At 41.3% G+C, this 17,110-nt stretch overlaps 1 protein-coding gene across 1 annotated transcript; it reads left to right on the top strand.

Moving 5' to 3' along the window:
- The first annotated feature begins 378 nt into the window (after nt 1-378).
- On the top strand, nt 379-16,995 carry htra4 (HtrA serine peptidase 4). The gene is made up of 9 exons (XM_079516611.1): nt 379-1,144; nt 5,496-5,595; nt 5,673-5,877; nt 9,181-9,375; nt 10,584-10,616; nt 12,390-12,504; nt 13,597-13,654; nt 14,779-14,874; nt 16,455-16,995. Exons 1-9 carry the CDS (start codon nt 712-714, stop codon nt 16,618-16,620), a joined length of 1,401 nt encoding a protein of 466 aa, XP_079372737.1. The 5' UTR covers nt 379-711; the 3' UTR covers nt 16,621-16,995.
- The last annotated feature ends 115 nt before the right edge of the window (nt 16,996-17,110 follow it).

The following is a 17,110-nucleotide window of genomic DNA, read 5'->3' as shown; positions in this document are numbered from 1 at the left end:
CCATGGCTCAGTGGTCCAGGCACCTTGGCTGGTAATCCAGTCTGGCAGTGTGCCAGACTGGCACACTGCCAGCATTGGGCTAAAAACAGCCATAGGCACTTGCCCAAATGTGCTGACATGTGCTGTTTTTTTTGCCTTCTATAGGTTGTTAATGGTATGGTCACATATTATGCCAATTATGAAAATTGCAAGTTAGCATCCAGTTTCTAAATGCTGGGGATCCATACTCAACATAAAACCGGTGTACTCAACATGTCCAGGTCCACAATGGGGCTCTATGGGCTGGCAAGTAGACTATATAGCCTCTCAAGGATTTAATGAAACATAACAAATATTATGCTCTCTAGCTCTAGCAACAGAGGCGTGTCGTGTTCGTCACTTAAGAGAGCATAAATTCAAAACAATAAATGCATTCCAGAGCTACCTGAGGACAACTGAGGACTTGTTGAACACAGAACCAGCATGTTGCCACTGGATGATACAATTATGACAGCTATAGCCTATTAGACAGATACAACCCACGTGTAGTATAGCCTAAAGGCTGAATTTGTGGGGCAGGCCTAAAGGAACTCATAATAGTGAATATGGAAACTGCAGGCTGTGCGTGGCTCATATGGAAAACACGAGCAGCAAACGTTAATTTAAGTCGAGACGAGCATTGGACTCGTATGAGAAGGTGTTTTGGTTTTGACTCGACTGGTTTTCCTGAAAATGGGATATCACGTATGGACCATGACGAAGTTCACTTGTTTTTTAATCGCTGCCGTTCACGCGCGTGTCCTTACAAAGAGACATACCGCTTGTTCGGATGTCTGCGATCCCTCTCGCTGTCCTCTTCAACCTCCGTCGTGTTATTGGGGCATGGCCAAGGACACCTGCGACTGCTGTCCAGTGTGTGCAGCCGGAGAGGGTGACCTTTGCGGGGAACCGGGGGACTTAGTTTGTGGGGGGGGCATGGTGTGTGGTTCTTCTACTACCCCTGAGACGCGTCGCCGTGCCTGCGCGTGCACCTCCACAGAGGTGGTGTGTGGGAGCGATGGAAGAACGTACCCCAGTAGCTGTCGCCTCAGGGCGGAAAACAGGAGAGCAGAGCATGGGGGGACTCCTCCGATTATTATGATGCAGCAAAGTCAATGCTACTCCGGTGAGTTCCCCTTGTCAGATTCATATTAAGAAGTACACATGAGGCCCTGTGGGTTGTGGCGAAAATATTTGAAGTATGCTACAACTGTGCATTGATTGGCCATTTGGCCTACCACGATTCCCATTACAATTAGATAAATGAGCAAAAATGTCTTGGTACAGGGCTGTGACTGTCTACTTGGGGAGCAGGGGCACAAAGGAGCAAGTTTGACATTGACGTATTTGCTATATAATTAGTTATGCAGTAATAATTAGTTATACTAGGCCTTACTAATAATGTTCATTGATAACCAGAGCCATCTATGGGTATTATATGCATGCTTAAATGTGTGAATGAATGAAATAGGCCGCCAGAAGCTTCTCAAATATTTGGTCCCATTTGTGTGTGCGTGCGCGCGCGCACATCTACATGAATGCATGCACCCAGACACTAATGGTCTTTCACTCAGACCACCTGTAACTGTAACCTCTTCTGAGACCCTGTCTCACTCTCTCTTTATTCTGCTGCTGTCTTCATGCTCATAAAACAATCATACATTGATCCAGAATGAAACTTATGATCCTGAACATCAAAATAGCTAATTTAAAAAATAAGCATAAAAATGTTATAATCACAGATCCCTGCTCTGCTAAGTAACTGCATTCTCCTGATAAAATGATGCAGAGGGATGTAGACTAGCTAATAAGGTATTGCTAACAAACATTTACTTTGAAAAATGTAATTACATTCACACATTTACTATAGCATTATGTAAAATTATTATTTGGTTGTCAAAATCAGAACATGTTTGGGTAAGGGTAACACTTTTAACAACTTAACAATCTTTTTTTTTACCAGCACAATAACAGTGAATAACACCAAACCCTCCTAGATGTCACAGTACAAATGCATTCTCTTTATGGTCGTCACTAGGCCGAAGGCATCTTCTTCTTCTTTTCGTGTCTTTGAAGCATGTGGTTAGATGAAAGTTTCCCATTTCTTTACACAGTCTTTTGCGTTATTGTTGAACTCTTCAAGATCTTTTAAGCTGCATGGTTTGGGTAGTAGAGGGCAGACAAGGCAGTGCTGCATCGTATGGTCCTCTTCTCCACATTCACAGATGGTTGGGCCGGTTTTGTAGCCCCATCTGGCCATAGCAGCTTTTGATCGCCCCGTTCCTGTTCTCAGGCAGTTGAGAGTCTTCCACCGGACCCATGGTGCTTCTGAGCCAGAAGGGAGGTCTTCAGAGGGGGGGATTCCCATGTCAATAGGAGGGGGGTCATTCTCAAGCTTTGTTGTCCATAGCTGGAGTCTGGTTTCTTCCCGAGATGTTGTAAGGGGCTGAGGAAGCTTCTCCTTGACTTCAGTCGTTGGGCCGGGGGTTCGTGTCCATGAAGGAGGTGGCGTTCATCGCTGGTAGCTTTTGTCATCTCTACTCGGCTGGTGGCTTCCCGTCTCACATCTGCAGGGGCAATGCCAGCGAGGAGATGTAGGTTGTTCACGTTCAAGCAGCAGGTGTTGTTCAACGATGAGTCTAGTTTTTTGGCATGTGTTGATCTTTTTTGGCATGGTACTGTGGCCGAAGGCATGAGGAGAGAGTATGTTGTGCACCCTGTCTAATCTCCGGCACGTTGAGCCAATTTACAATTCGTTTAGCAGACACACGATTTACAGTAAGCAAGAACAATACATGGTAATACATCAAATACATACTAGAAATAGTCATCAAGGATCATAAGCAAGGTGAGAACCCACATTATTGCTACATTATTGCAAGCAAGTGATACTGGCTAAGATGGAGTCTGAAGAGGTGAGTTTTCAGACTATGGCGCAAGATTGGGAGTGAGTCTGCAGTTCTGACTGCAATGAGAAGTGCGTTCCATAGTTTTGGATCCAGAAGGGAGAAGAGTCCGGGACGTGTGGAGCGTTGTCCCGGTCGATGCCAGACTATTATAGCCTATAATATTTACTTCTCCCACGAGATCTACGTTGTTCATATTCTTGTCAACTTTGGTCATCTTCTTGCAGAGAAGTCTCCTCTGTGTCCACAGATCAATAAACACTGTGTCACTGTGCCAGCCCCTACATGCTGGCCTTGGGGAGGGTGAAGACCACATGTGGGAAAATTATAGGTGGTTCATAGGTGGTTCAAAATGTTTACAAATATATATATTGTACCCTTTGTGAGGAAAAGAAAGTGCTATGGAAAAAATATTTTAAAAATATTTCCAGTCCATCAAGTCCATTACAAATGTGATGTACAGGGTGATGTCACTGGTAGGCAGGTTTCTGAACTGTCTACAGCCCTCCTCTGAGACACAGACAGAGGAGACAGAAATGAATTGGTAGTTTGGTACCATATTATCATGAGCATTAATGAGGACCAATTATACAAAGATGGGTTGAAAATGGGCGAAGTCGTCCTTTAATGCTTTACCTTTGGCATCTGAGGTTTCTGCTAGAGTGTCTTTCTTTTTAAGCACTACTGTAGTGCTTATCGATCAGTTATTTTAACACATCTGATAGCTAAACTGTCTTAAGAAACGCCTGCTTCAGAGCCTCAACCCGGCTCACAAAATAATTGGCAAATCAAGTTGGCCCTGCTTGAAATAACTGTCACAGATAGATTTACCACGTAAAATGTTGTACAGTATAATTCATTATGAGGTTAACACAATATCTCTCTCTGTCTCCATGTTTGTGTGTATAGACATGTACAGTAGGGAGAGGGGGAAAATGTTTCCCTCTTTTTTTTGTGTGAATACATTGTCGAATCTGTATGGTAGTCTGTTGATAATAATTATGATGTAAGATTGTAAGTTATACAATTGGGGTGGTTGTAATTTCTATTACAACCACCCCATATACTCTTCTATTGAGACATTTAGATCCTTTATCTAGGTTGGACACCTTTGACACGATCTTGCTTCTGGTTTGACACAAATTTTGATTTTGACCTGAAGGTCAGAAATCTATTTCTCCTCACAACAAGCAAAAAGTAAAGAGTAAAGAAAAGTAAAGTTAACATACTATTTTTGGGCATAATGCAATAAAGCACAGAGAGATAGGCAGTGTTTGCCATCAAGGTACTGTTTTTATGTGCAAGGTCTAGGACAACCATTTGAGAAGGAAATAGGCTTATTAAATTACGGTAAATAGTTGATGCTCTGCCAAGGCAGGTCTTGGCATCAACATCAGTTCTATTGTCTAGGGTAATAATTTGCATATAGGAGACATGGGCTCATGTTTGGACATTTGAAAAGACATAATGATGCTGTATATGGTGATATGAGGAATTGGTTCTTCTGTATGTGAGAATTGCACAGGTATTATATTTGAGAGGTATATTATTCATATAAAAGGTTCCATAGCACAAACATTTTTTTTCCATGGTCGAAGTTTTCTTTGATAATACTTACCCATATTTTTGAATGAATGAAAAAAAATTGCTGTTTTTTTCTCCTTTTTTTTCAAAGGAGCTCATTCATTCATTCATTCAAGGGGCATACTTAAGATAATAGTCATAAATTGCCTCTGTCCAAGAGTAGACATGGCAACCCCAGCCGTTCCCTAGCTTTAGTCTTTCAAGCATTGATTTTGCATTTTCCCTCTAAAGACTTTGCCTTGTGGGCATACAGTCCTGCCTTCAGCAGCTGGCCTAAGTTTATCACTATCTGATATTAGCTTGGAAATAGCTGACATACCACTAAATCATGCATGGCTACTGGCTAGCAACCGTGGTGAGAATCCAGGAAAATATATAAAAAACATGTACAGTAATGTAATTTTGTGCTCAATGTTTGTTTGCATTCCCTCTCAGTCTTATAATGATGTAAATACTACTCTCTGATGTTGTTTGAACATGTGAAAATACTCACAGGTAAGCAGATGTGCCACTGCTTGCCTTAACACTAGCCTCCAGCGTCATAAAATGTCATCGACATTGGCAATGAAAACACAGCTGGGTTGTATTCATTTATGCACATGTTATACATCAAGCTGAAACTTAAATACTTTTCTGTGATGAAATTGTGTAATTATTTAGCAATATGTCCTTTAAAGATAATTTTTAGTGCTTTGTTACTCTTACAAATTGACTGCAGGGAAATACCGTCCTGCTCTGAAAGCATTGTCTCATTATGCTGAACAGGGACTGTGTTTACGCCTGAACATCAAGTTCAAATATAATCACTCCCGTCATATATTATAGTGTGAATAAAACATACCAAATTTCTCTGATCTATACATAAGCTATCTGATGGAACTCTGGGTAATGGCTTTGTTTTTCCACCAAAATACTACTTGCGTAGTCTTTTGTAATAGAACTCTTTAATGTCAGCATACCTTTTGACCTTGTGTTATATCCATACAGATGTCCAAAGACCCGGAAGCATGCGTTACAAGTTCAACTTCATTGCCGATGTGGTGGATAAGATTGCCCCAGCTGTTGTACATCTAGAGCTTTATAAAAGGTTTGTTTACAGTTATTTAGTAGCCATTTACACTCTTGTCTTTCCAGCATTATCATTTTCCTTTATTTCCTCACTAGGGTGGGATTTCCAAATGAAGAGATCCAGATATCAAGTGGTTCCGGTTTCATTGTATCAGAGGACGGCTGGATCGTCACTAACGCACATGTCCTTACCAACAAGCAACACATTAAAGTGGAGCTGAAAAGTGGCCAGCATTATGACGCAGTCGTAAAGGACATGGACCACAAGATGGACATCGCACTTATCAAAATTGAGTCAGATGTGAGTGCTCATTGGAGGCAGAAATGGGGCCCTTCCCCACTGTATTTTCACTCAGCTCTCCAAGATCCCTGATCTTAATTCTGTATTTAGTTTTTACACTGGCCTGGTGGCAGCCAGCTTGTCATCGGTGGCTAACATCAAAGCAGCAGACAGAGTATTAAACCTTCTGAGGCAGTCAGCCATATAGGCCAGGGAAGAGAATCAGAGCGGGCCTTCATCCACGTTTCACTGCCTTATCATGTCCCATTTGTTATCTGATTTCCTCCAGGGACCATTTGGTTATGTTTTGTAAATTCAAAGCATCAGCTATGTATTTTTTTTATTTTTTGTACTTTGATGTGTTGCTATGAATAAAACATTTGTCACTGCTCAGACCTACTTAGTCGCTCTGGATAAGAGCTCCTTTACATGGCATTAACATTTCCACTTAACACAACTTCACTAACAACAGTTTACTAGAGCGAGACGATTAACCTTTTAATATCGCGTTGGCATACAGCATTCCTTTACTTGATAAAGAGAACATAACGAGAGACTGTTTCATTACGGAAAGGTCCCAGGTTCAGTTCGGTGCATACGTCCTTTAAAAATGACATTAAGCAAGAAAGTACAACCTCAACCTGTTCAGGAGAGTCTTAAAGGAGAATTCCATGCTAGAAGGCTTTCTGACCTTTCTTACCTTTATTTGTAGTTGTTACGTCCCCATCAAGGAGGTCCAGGTGTTTTTTGTGCAAAAACTCCTTATTGGCTATTTCCCCTACCATAAGACCTTGATGAATTGCATTGAATGGGAATTGAATGGGGCTATGGGGTGTTGTGCTAATTCGCTTATTTCCATCGAAATAAGTAGTAAAGTGTGCCGCTTTGGATATTATTTACATTATGAAGAGAGGATATATACAAAATAATAATAATTCTGAGCGATGGAAATAAGCGAATTAGCACAACACCCCATATCCCCATTCAATTCAATGCAATTCATTGAGGGCTTATGGTAGGGGAAATAGCCAATAAGGAGTTTTTGCACAAAATAACACCTGGACCTCTTTGGTGGGGACGTAACTACAAATAAAGGTAAGAAATGGAATTCTCCTTTAAAATAACATGGGAGTAGTTGACAGTTGTAAATCACCATACTATATCTTACCGTTATGCACACTGGGTTTGAGGCAGCAGACGGCAAAATGTGCTTTGAAGGGGAATCTGTTGTGACACAAGGCCCTATGCCCTGGAGATTTTTCCATGAAATATCACCCAGGTATGATTGTCCCCTCTAGAGATAATAATGCTTCAGCATGGGAGAAGAGAAAGCAGGCAGACACAGTTTAGTCATGTTTAGCACGTGATGGCTTACATTCTTTTTTACTTATTTCCATGATGGTGTTTCGTTGACTATTTCCAATTTGGCATGTTAGTTGTTATAGAAGCTTTTGATGAGGACAAGTTGGTTTGGTATCCCATATGAACGTAGTATTCTCCACAAGCTGTCTCTGTGAATACTATCGAAAGCCTTTTCGAAATCCACATCAAGAGAAACACATACATTATAAACAATTGAAATTGGAAATGATGATGCAAAGTCAGTGCCGAATGAACCCCTCCGAGGGCCCTGGTGCTACACCAAATCAAAAGGCCCCATGCACGCGTGCATGTGATTCGCGTGCGCGCAACACATACATGAACGACACTTTTTGCGTTTGCACGCCCAGTTGCACGCCCGCCAGCACTATTGCCGCTGCTCCCATAGAGTTATAAGGCTGCTCCCCGACACACAGGGGTGAAATCAGCCCTCAACCGCTTCTGACATACATACTAGGGGTTGGCCCATGCATCCAGCAAGCCCAACCCAGTAGTCACTTTGAGTGGCACCGCACGAAGCCACGGGTGAATGTATGTACTGTATGTCAGACATTACTAACCCTACCCTAACCGTGGTCTTAACCGGCCATGTATGTCAGACTCCATATCAGTCTTAACCAGCCATGTATGTCAGACTCCATATCAGTCTTAACCAGCCATGTATGTCGGACTCCGTCATATCAGTCTTAACCGGCCATGTATGTCAGACTCCATATCAGTCTTAACCAGCCATGTATGTCGGACTCCGTCATATCAGTCTTAACCAGCCATGTATGTCGGACTCCGTCATATCAGTCTTAACCGGCCATGTATGTCGGACTCCATATCAGTCTTAACCAGCCATGTATGTCGGACTCCGTCATATCAGTCTTAACCGGCCATGTATGTTGGACTCCGTCGCCTCAGTCTTAACCGGCCATGTATGTTGGAATCCGTCGCCTCAGTCTTAACCGGCCATGGTCTACTCTAAAACTTTACTTTATCTGCAAAACAGTTTGCGGTTGACACAAAAATAGTGGCGTAAGCATGTTTCAAACCCAGGAGGTATGGATTGAAAGTCTATTGACTAACGAGCCATGCTACAAGCTGGCTACCAGAATGCTTTTCCAGACTCTAGTAGATTATGACAACGCCCAACTCATGAAAAAAGAAAGAAAAACCCCACCCAGTAGGGGAGGGGTAAGAAAAGCCCTGCCTAGTAAGGGAGGGGAGGGGGAGGCCTCCCTCCCCTCCCCATATTTCTGACAGAAGCTGTTGAGTTTGACGCTAGTTTTGAGTCTCCTCCCACCGAGTGGTTAAGAAACCGTTGGACGAGCAAAAACACTAGCTGGGGTTCCTGTGTTACTTTACATTGAAATCAGTGCCTACGAATACGGTTTTGACGAAAGCAACAGCTTTGAAATAGTCTCACACAGGGTCCTGCATGCTGCGGGCCCTGGAGCTTAAACTCCACTAAATTCCATTGTTAATCCGGGCCTGTGAAAAGAAATTAGCAGACAAAATTGGAACAGATAAATAGAGTACTCACTCTTGATTGGCTGACATTGGAACCCACCTGAAAATGTATTTTCTGTTTATTAAAGAGCCGGAGAGACACAAATAGCTGATTTGCTCGTCCAGACGTCCACATATGACGTAAATTCTCCATTCATTGTCAATGGGAATTTAATGTTTGTCTAAGATGAAGATGAAAATCTACACTAATAGCTGAATATAGGAGGCCCTCAAAAAATAAAAATAAATTACAAAAGCGGTCATTAGAATGTTGCCCCAACTCAGTTCATCGTAGAGCACAGAGCTGCTTATGTTGAAGTGTTCCTCATCAAACCCCAATATGTTTTGTTTTGTGCAATCATTCATTCATCATGTTTGTCTTTGTTCCGGGGGAATCATCTGTAAGCTCGTGTTTTTGTCCCCGTTTATTCTTCTTTGTTCGTCCTCTAGAGCCCTTTGCCAGTGCTGCATTTAGGCCAGTCATCAGACCTGCGTCCAGGGGAGTTTGTGGTGGCAGTGGGGAGCCCGTTCTCTCTCCAAAACACCGTCACCACTGGCATTGTCAGCACAGCACAGCGCAATGGACAAGAGTTGGGCTTCAAAGACTCAGACATGGAGTACATTCAAACTGATGCGATTATCAATGTGAGTGTTGAACAAAAGTGCATTTTAGTCGGTACGTGTACTGTACACAAGATGTAACAACATGAAGAAGTATTTACATGTAGCTGTAATTAATGGTGGTAATACAGTTTTGTCGTCATACTACTAAAGCATTGGCTACAGTGCTTTAAAAAGAAAAAAAGTAATAAGTCATTAAGTCGTTTATCTCCTGTATTGCTACAGTGGCTATATCAGTGGTACAGACGTAGAAGCATGGCATCATTAAAGTGCAGGGGTTGACACTAAGGTCTCAGAGGCACTTGCCTGTCGGGCAAGTACAGGTCATGCTCTAGTTTGCCCAAAGGTCTTGCCCACTTGCCCTCAAAGTAAATAAAAATTATAAAATGATAGGTAAAAAAAACATGTTCAATTTAACACTTACTTTTTATTACTTTCTGGGGTTGTGCAATAAAAAGAATCATACCTCAATTTGTATGCCAAATACCTAGCTATGGGTTCACATTTAGTCTTTTTTGTTTTTTTAGTATAGCAACAGAGAAAACAGCACATTATAGGTAAACTGACCAGAGAGCTCTGGCCACGTATCTCGTGTTTTATAGACGGTTGCGTCCCCTCTCAAGCAAGCACTTGCCCGGTCGGGCAACTTGAAAGCAAACTCCACCTGCCCCGAATGTTTTATGCCAGGGGCAGGTAGGCAACCCTTAAGGCTCATGCATACTTCAGTTTTAGCTGGAGTATGAATGCGCCATGACTCATGAGTGTCAATGCCTGACATGTTACGTGAAATGAAATGATTGATGAAATTATTACTATATTTACCCAGGGTATCTGGGCTAAGCTCAAGAACTTGTTTCCAGCCAGGCCCTGCTCATAGAGCATTTCATCGTAGTGGTTCAATGCCTTGTTCAAGGGCACTTCAGCGGTGGTAATTTTAACGTGTCGGACCGCTGATTCGAACTGGCGACCTTCCGGTATCAAGACCGCTCCGCAATCCGTTCGGCCACCACTGCCACGTGTCAGTTTACTGGTGTGATTTGATTTGATATATAAACTTAATCAGTTCACATTTTAAACAAGTAGGCCTACTTCTAACTGTTGGTATTGAAATTAACACAAGCAAGAATTTATTGTAGAAAATGTTTATTTTACTTATTTAATGTATTTCCCTTGTCCTTTTTTCAGTACATAACTATTCAGTACCAATATTGTTGTGTTCTGTATATTCACAGTATGGTAACTCCGGGGGACCGCTTGTGAACTTGGTAAGAGGATTTATGGTGCTGTTAAGAGAGCATATTATGTAATCTGCATATTTGTAATGCAGGCTATCTTTCTTGTTTTATGGCATAACGAAGAGTAAGGTCACGAATCTGTTTCATATTTAGCATTCAAGGTCCCCACTCAGCATTTTTGCTTTTAAGGCTAGATGTAGAAACCTTGTTTGGAAAGCATTTGTCCTGAAGGTTGGGTGCGAAGTTTAACTTAAAAATACAAAAATATAAAAGCCAAATCTAAAATCCAAAATGGTGGAAAGTCTAGTTAGGTAAAAAATCAATGTGGTGACACAATGGGTGTGGTATTAAAGGAATCCAGGGGAAAATAAAAAAATAAGTACCGGTAAGTAAGTAAATAAATAAAACATTTCAATTGGGGTCAATATTTAAGTTCTGGCTGACAGAGATCAGATTGTGTTGATGGCGAATGCATGTACCGTCCCTGACCATGTTGTGTTTTGCATATACACGCAGACACATGGAATCCAGCAGTATGTTTATTTTATTATTAATTGAATTAGTTGCTTTTCCACTGTATGGTACTGGAGCGATTCAACTTTACTCGCTTTACTTTTGTCTTCCACTGCTGATAGGACGGTATCAGGTACGGTTGCCCCTAAACCATCTCGCCCCTCGATGGTATAGGGTTAGGTTTAGGCATAGTTTTACTGAGGTTGACCTCGGTAAAACTATGCCACCTAACCCTACACCTAAACTTAACCCCAGTAAAACTATGCCTAGCCCTAAACTTATTTCTAACAGAAATAAGTAAAACAAAATAAAGAATACAAGAACCGCGGCACAGAGCGGTCGGCGTAAAAAAAATCGAGGGGCGGCATGGTTTAGGGGCGACCGCACCTGATACCAGGGAGCTTAGGCTGTTGTGATGCAATGACACAATCACACTTGGACGATTCTCTCTGCACCTTTTGGTATCACCTCAGCTCGTTTGTAACCATGACAGAGCAGAGGTAATACCAAAAAAAGTACATGTACTTTAGCCTGATGAGAAAAACAAAAAAGGCAAGTAGTAGAATCCAGTTGAGCCAGTGCATTGCATTGGGGAAGTGCCAATAGACTGTAATACTCACTCATGTGCTATCCATTGTTCACTCTGTCCAGGGAAGAGAGCCCCGTTTCTATAGTCTGCACTCTGCTCTCACAATAGGCCATGTACAGATCCCCATCTGATATGCCAAATATGCTATTAAACAGCTTAAATTTGGGGAAATGGAAAAATCCGCTTTGTCAGACCCCGCCAATGCTCAGTGCAATTGTGCAATTTCACATCGATTGGCCTAGCCAATACCCATTGAGGAGAATAGTGGATGATAGATGCAGATAGTTTTCTCAATTTTATAGTATGATAGCATCCACACCATACTGTGTGTTAAAATCATGTAAATGTCCTCCTGTTGCTTTGTAGCCTAACTCTAAAAATACTGTTCTTTTAGAATGGTTGCCATACCAACAGAATGTTCTATTCATCATCCCTTTGCTGTGGAAAAAAACCCCCAGATAATTTACTACAATAACCAAGGCTGATGTGTTCTAATTGCATCTCAACGGGAGGCAGAAAACGACCACATAATAGCATTGTGGTGTTATGTATACTTTGGAAGATAATGATCACGATGTCAATTTGTCTCACTGTCATGTCTTCTTTTACTTGTGGCTAGAATAAAACTATCATAACAACGAATGTGCTTTCGATGGCCATCTCCACTCCTGTCTGTCCCTTCTGCTTTCTCTGTTTAACAGGATGGCGATGTAATAGGCATAAATACTCTGAAGGTGACCGCAGGAATCTCATTTGCCATACCTGCTGACAAGATCCGTCAGTTCCTTGCTGAGTCATATGACAGACAAATCAACGGTTGGTAGAGTGTATTTTTATTACATTACCTCCACCAGTGGAGTTGGACAGGGGTTCTATTTTTGTCCAAAAGTTATGATCAGATTTTTGTTAAACCTTGTGTGAAAACTTTGGTTGTGATTAATGTTCCACTCAGATTGGCCAAAGGTATGTGTGAGAGTGGCCATGGCTTCTCATAAAAAGGAATGTAACTTCCAAAAGGATTCACACGGCACCATGAAACTTTATCAGTCTCTTTAAGAGTTGTGCATCACTCTGGTGCCATGCTGGAAATTCCCACAGGTAGTAAATTCTTACAAGACTCCTATATATTATATCTCTGCTGTCGGGCAGAAACCAGCTAACTCCAAAATGTTCATTTCAGGAAATGAAAAAATAAACACATGTGGAGGGGGTGGAGTTAGCCGGTTTAGGATCCAATGGAGTTAGCTGGTTTTGTCATAAGCGCTTTTTAATACTTTTCATTGGTTCAATATATTTTTTAACATTTGTGTTCTAGTTTAGCTCAACACAAGTATAGGATGGGAAGATTTTGTTAAGACAAGGTACATCAATTGGCGAATTTTGGTGAATGCTGACAGCATCGTCTTATGTTGCTGCCGCCATCTGTAGCGCTTCAAGTGTCTATCTTCTCTATATTCTAAAAACTGATGAAGTGTTCCGTCTCCTCTATATTCTAAACTGATAGTGATAGTGTTCTCACTATATTTTGCTGACTGATATTACACTTTTGGCTTTTACTAAAACTAATATGACTCCACAACATATTAACCATGAGACTGTGTGTGCCTATCAGCAGACATAAGAGGCCTCTCAGGTTTAAACTAGGGCTGGGCGATATGACTACAAATCATCATCAAACACAATATCCCGTGTTTGGGGAGGGATGCGGGGAGAGTGATATTTGTCACTACACGTACTCCTACGGGATTATCAGCATCCTACCCTTTGCCTCTCATATTGTATAGTAATATAATATATTATTTACATTGTTTGACATTTGAGATATTTTGTATATTTTGTTTGTAATTTGTGAATATCTGACTTGACTTGACTTTTATGAATATTATGTGTTTATGTTATGGCCATCAGGAAAGACACAACCTAAGAAGAAATACATGGGTGTCCGGATGCTGGAGCTCTCCCCGTCGTGAGTATACATTTGAAATAGCTATTTCTGAATCCCCACAAGTCCAGCTTAAAAAGTCTTCAGTGAATACTTCAAAAACACAGGCCCTTACAGCTTCTCAAAAGTTTGCACTTTTTAAGGAAAAATATATATTTTTAATAGTTGATATTGTTACTTTAATGGCAGGAGCTCATTTTCTGTAAATGTTATATTTTTTCTTTCAAATTAATAATATCTCACTTAAGACCCGCTAATTGATTCCAGAGTGCCTCTGACATGCAGAGGATTCTGTCTGCATTATCATTAGCATCTACTCAAATCAACCATAGCTGAGCACAAATGATAGGTGCAATGTTCTGGTGAAAACATGTGCTGGTTATGGAACTAGTATCATTGAAGAAATGTATTTGTACACTCAGTGCCATAATGTTATTGGCCAGCATTTCATCAAGGTATGACAACCTATTAGCCCAAACAATTGTCAATAAACTTTCAAAGCAGAGTTTAAGAGTGTGTACTAGTGGGTGTCATGGTGGCACAGTTGGTAGTGCTGTCGCCTCACAGCTAGAAGGTCCTGGGTTCGATTCCCGCTGGCGACGCTGTGGGCGTGTTCCCTCCTCCGCGTTATCAGTGCCCATACCCGAGGCGGGGTTGGCGAAAGGGCCCCTCTGTGTGGAGTTTGCATGTTCTCCCCGTGTCCCCTAGCCTAGGTAGGTACCCTCACAAAAAACATGCAGTAATCCTGGTCTCTAATCTGCCTCCCCCTGGCCAGCCGGGGCGCCTGATGGAGGGGAAAGGAACTGGTTGGAATAACGTGTTCCTTCCACGCGCTACGTCCGGCCGGGGAAACTCTCCCCTGTCAGGTGAAAAGAAGCAGCTTGGACGCCTCATGCATAGAAGGAAGCATGAGGTCAGTCCGCTGCCCCCCAGGTTGGCAGAGGAAGTGCAGCGCCCAGGATTACATTAGATAATTGACACTGGGTGAAAAAATGGGTTACAAAATCGTGGGATAAAATAAACATTTAGAAAAAGAAATGTGTGTACTAGTTACTTTTATTTAATGAGCACAAATTACTAATGATAAAGATTACATTTTGAGGTGCCACTAAATTATGAAAGGCTGTTAACTTCTGCTCTGTGTCCAGATTGATCCGAGAACTCAGGGAACGAGAGAGAGACTTTCCAGATGTGAGCTCAGGAGTATATATTTATGAGGTACTCCCAGGAACAGCTGCCCAGAGGTAAGAACTAAACCCATATACAGCCCTTATTGCAGAGGTGGAACTGTCATCCGTCTGCAGTGGGATTGTGATTAAACGTGATATTGGTAGCTAGATGCTGCCTGCACTTTTGTGTGATTTCAGTGTTGTATCTCTCTGGACCAATGTGAGGCCCACTGGCCTGGCATTACATCCCTGGGCCTGTAGGTACTACGCTTCTCTTCTGTGCCATTCCTCCAATATAGTTTAAATAGAGCACCAAAGTCTGACGTCAATATCAGTAGAGGGTGCTAAGTCCACGGGTTCATGTACTTTTTATTTGCATTGTAAACCCCATAGGGGGATTTTAGGTCGCTATATATATGAAAAATAAACAAATCATCCCGGCCGTTTCACTCCTATGGACATGAAGAACCAACTGACTGCAGAAAACGCTATTGTTACTGCTGCTGAATTAGTAAAATTTTCACTAGAAACAGACTGCATGAAATATGAGTGACTGTCGTAAACGATACAGAGACACCTCCCCGAACAATATCGCAGAGACAGTTTGTTTATTATTGGACCACAATTCTTATATGAGACGATTTTAAGATGACCCCATGTTATTCTCCATAGAGAAAAACTTACATTAACCAGGGGATGAGCGAGTGACGTCAGGACTTCGGCACTCTATTAAATATTCCTTATGAAACTTTTAGAAAGAAAAGAATAGTTGGCAGTCCACTCTTCCTCTTCATCTTATCCTCTATGCCATGCCAGACATTTTGGAGTCAAATAAAAAAAAACCTAAACAAAAAAAGATCCAAAGCTATGCTGCATTATTGGTTACCATTCTGTATCAGCAGGTATGCCTTGACATATATTCACAGAAAGGTGTTATTTGGCCACTGTAAAATGAATTAGCATTGCAGCACTGCGTCTGGAAGTGCGTCTGCTAAATGCCTAACTGTAAATTGTGCAGGCCTCTGGATAATTTCAGCAGGCTGGAACAAGAACATTTATGTTGTTCTCAAGGCTGCAGACTACATTGTGGTCCGTTTGCTCATTAAACTATACTATCCAAAGACAATGTATGGCATGAAGCAGATAAAGTACTACTACAACAGCTATCTTTAAGCCTCTGTAGCCTAATTCTAATTCCAAGGAGCCCGCTGGTGAACACTTCACTTTAGTTTAGCAGCTCTAACTGTAAAAGCCCAGTAAACCTTTGCCTAGTTTGATTGCAAAACTACAACTACTGTTTACAAGCGTAGTTGTTTACCACAACCTAGCTTTAAACCTGATCAGTAGAATCTTACAATTAATCCGTTAAACAAACAAGTAATCAACAGGAATGCTATACATGGGATTAAAGTGATGCTTACACCATTACAAGCCTAAGAAAAGAAAGATATATTTATTTTTCATTTGGGCAAGACTAAATTCCAATAACAAATAATGTCAGTATTACAGCACTGTACTGACAACCCAATTTATTGTTCGTCTCCTCTTTGTTGAGAGAGAAGCCAGAAACAAGAATCAACATGTTTTAAATGTCATCCATTTTTCTTGGCTTTCTTCTCAATGTGTGTGATGTATTGTGTTGATTTGTTCCACAGCGCTGGTATGATCAATCATGATGTGATTATTGGCATCAACGGACAGCCAATTCACACCACAGAGGAAGTGACTAAAGCTGTTCAGTCTATCATTACACTGTCTGTGTTGGTGCGACGCCATGACAGAGATGTCACACTCACAGTCATCCCTAATGAGATTGATTGATGAGTGAATTGTTTTCTAAGTGTGGCTGTCATTGAAATACCAACATGCAATTTGTATGGCCTCAACCAAATTATTGAATTTAACTCTGTTGGTAATGTTGTGGTACTAGAGTTGTAGTGCACTTCTGTTGCACTGGTTTGTACAGCACCATTCATAGATAAAATGCTTTACAAGAAGCTCTAGGATCAATACAAATGTAACCCAATTATAAAAACAGCAGTGCTCATTACGTATATTATGAGTTATTTGCATTTTTTATAGAAGTATATTTTAGCACTATACTCAATCTCCATATTGGAATATTTGGTAATCCACATTACCAGCAGGAAAATCACACACACACTGACTATAGACATATCTAGATACACATGACTGTACCATACCATTTACTACTTCCTTTACTACTGACTATAGCCATATCTAGATAAACATGACTGTACCATACCATTTACTACAGACATATCTAGATAAACATGACTGTACCATACCA

The sequence above is a fragment of the Electrona antarctica genome (genome assembly GCF_951216825.1).
Source record: "Electrona antarctica genome assembly, chromosome: 12".
Taxonomy (NCBI): domain Eukaryota; kingdom Metazoa; phylum Chordata; class Actinopteri; order Myctophiformes; family Myctophidae; genus Electrona; species Electrona antarctica.
The sequence above is the reverse complement of the archived record's forward strand: the minus strand, read 5'-3'. Positions and strand labels throughout refer to the sequence as shown.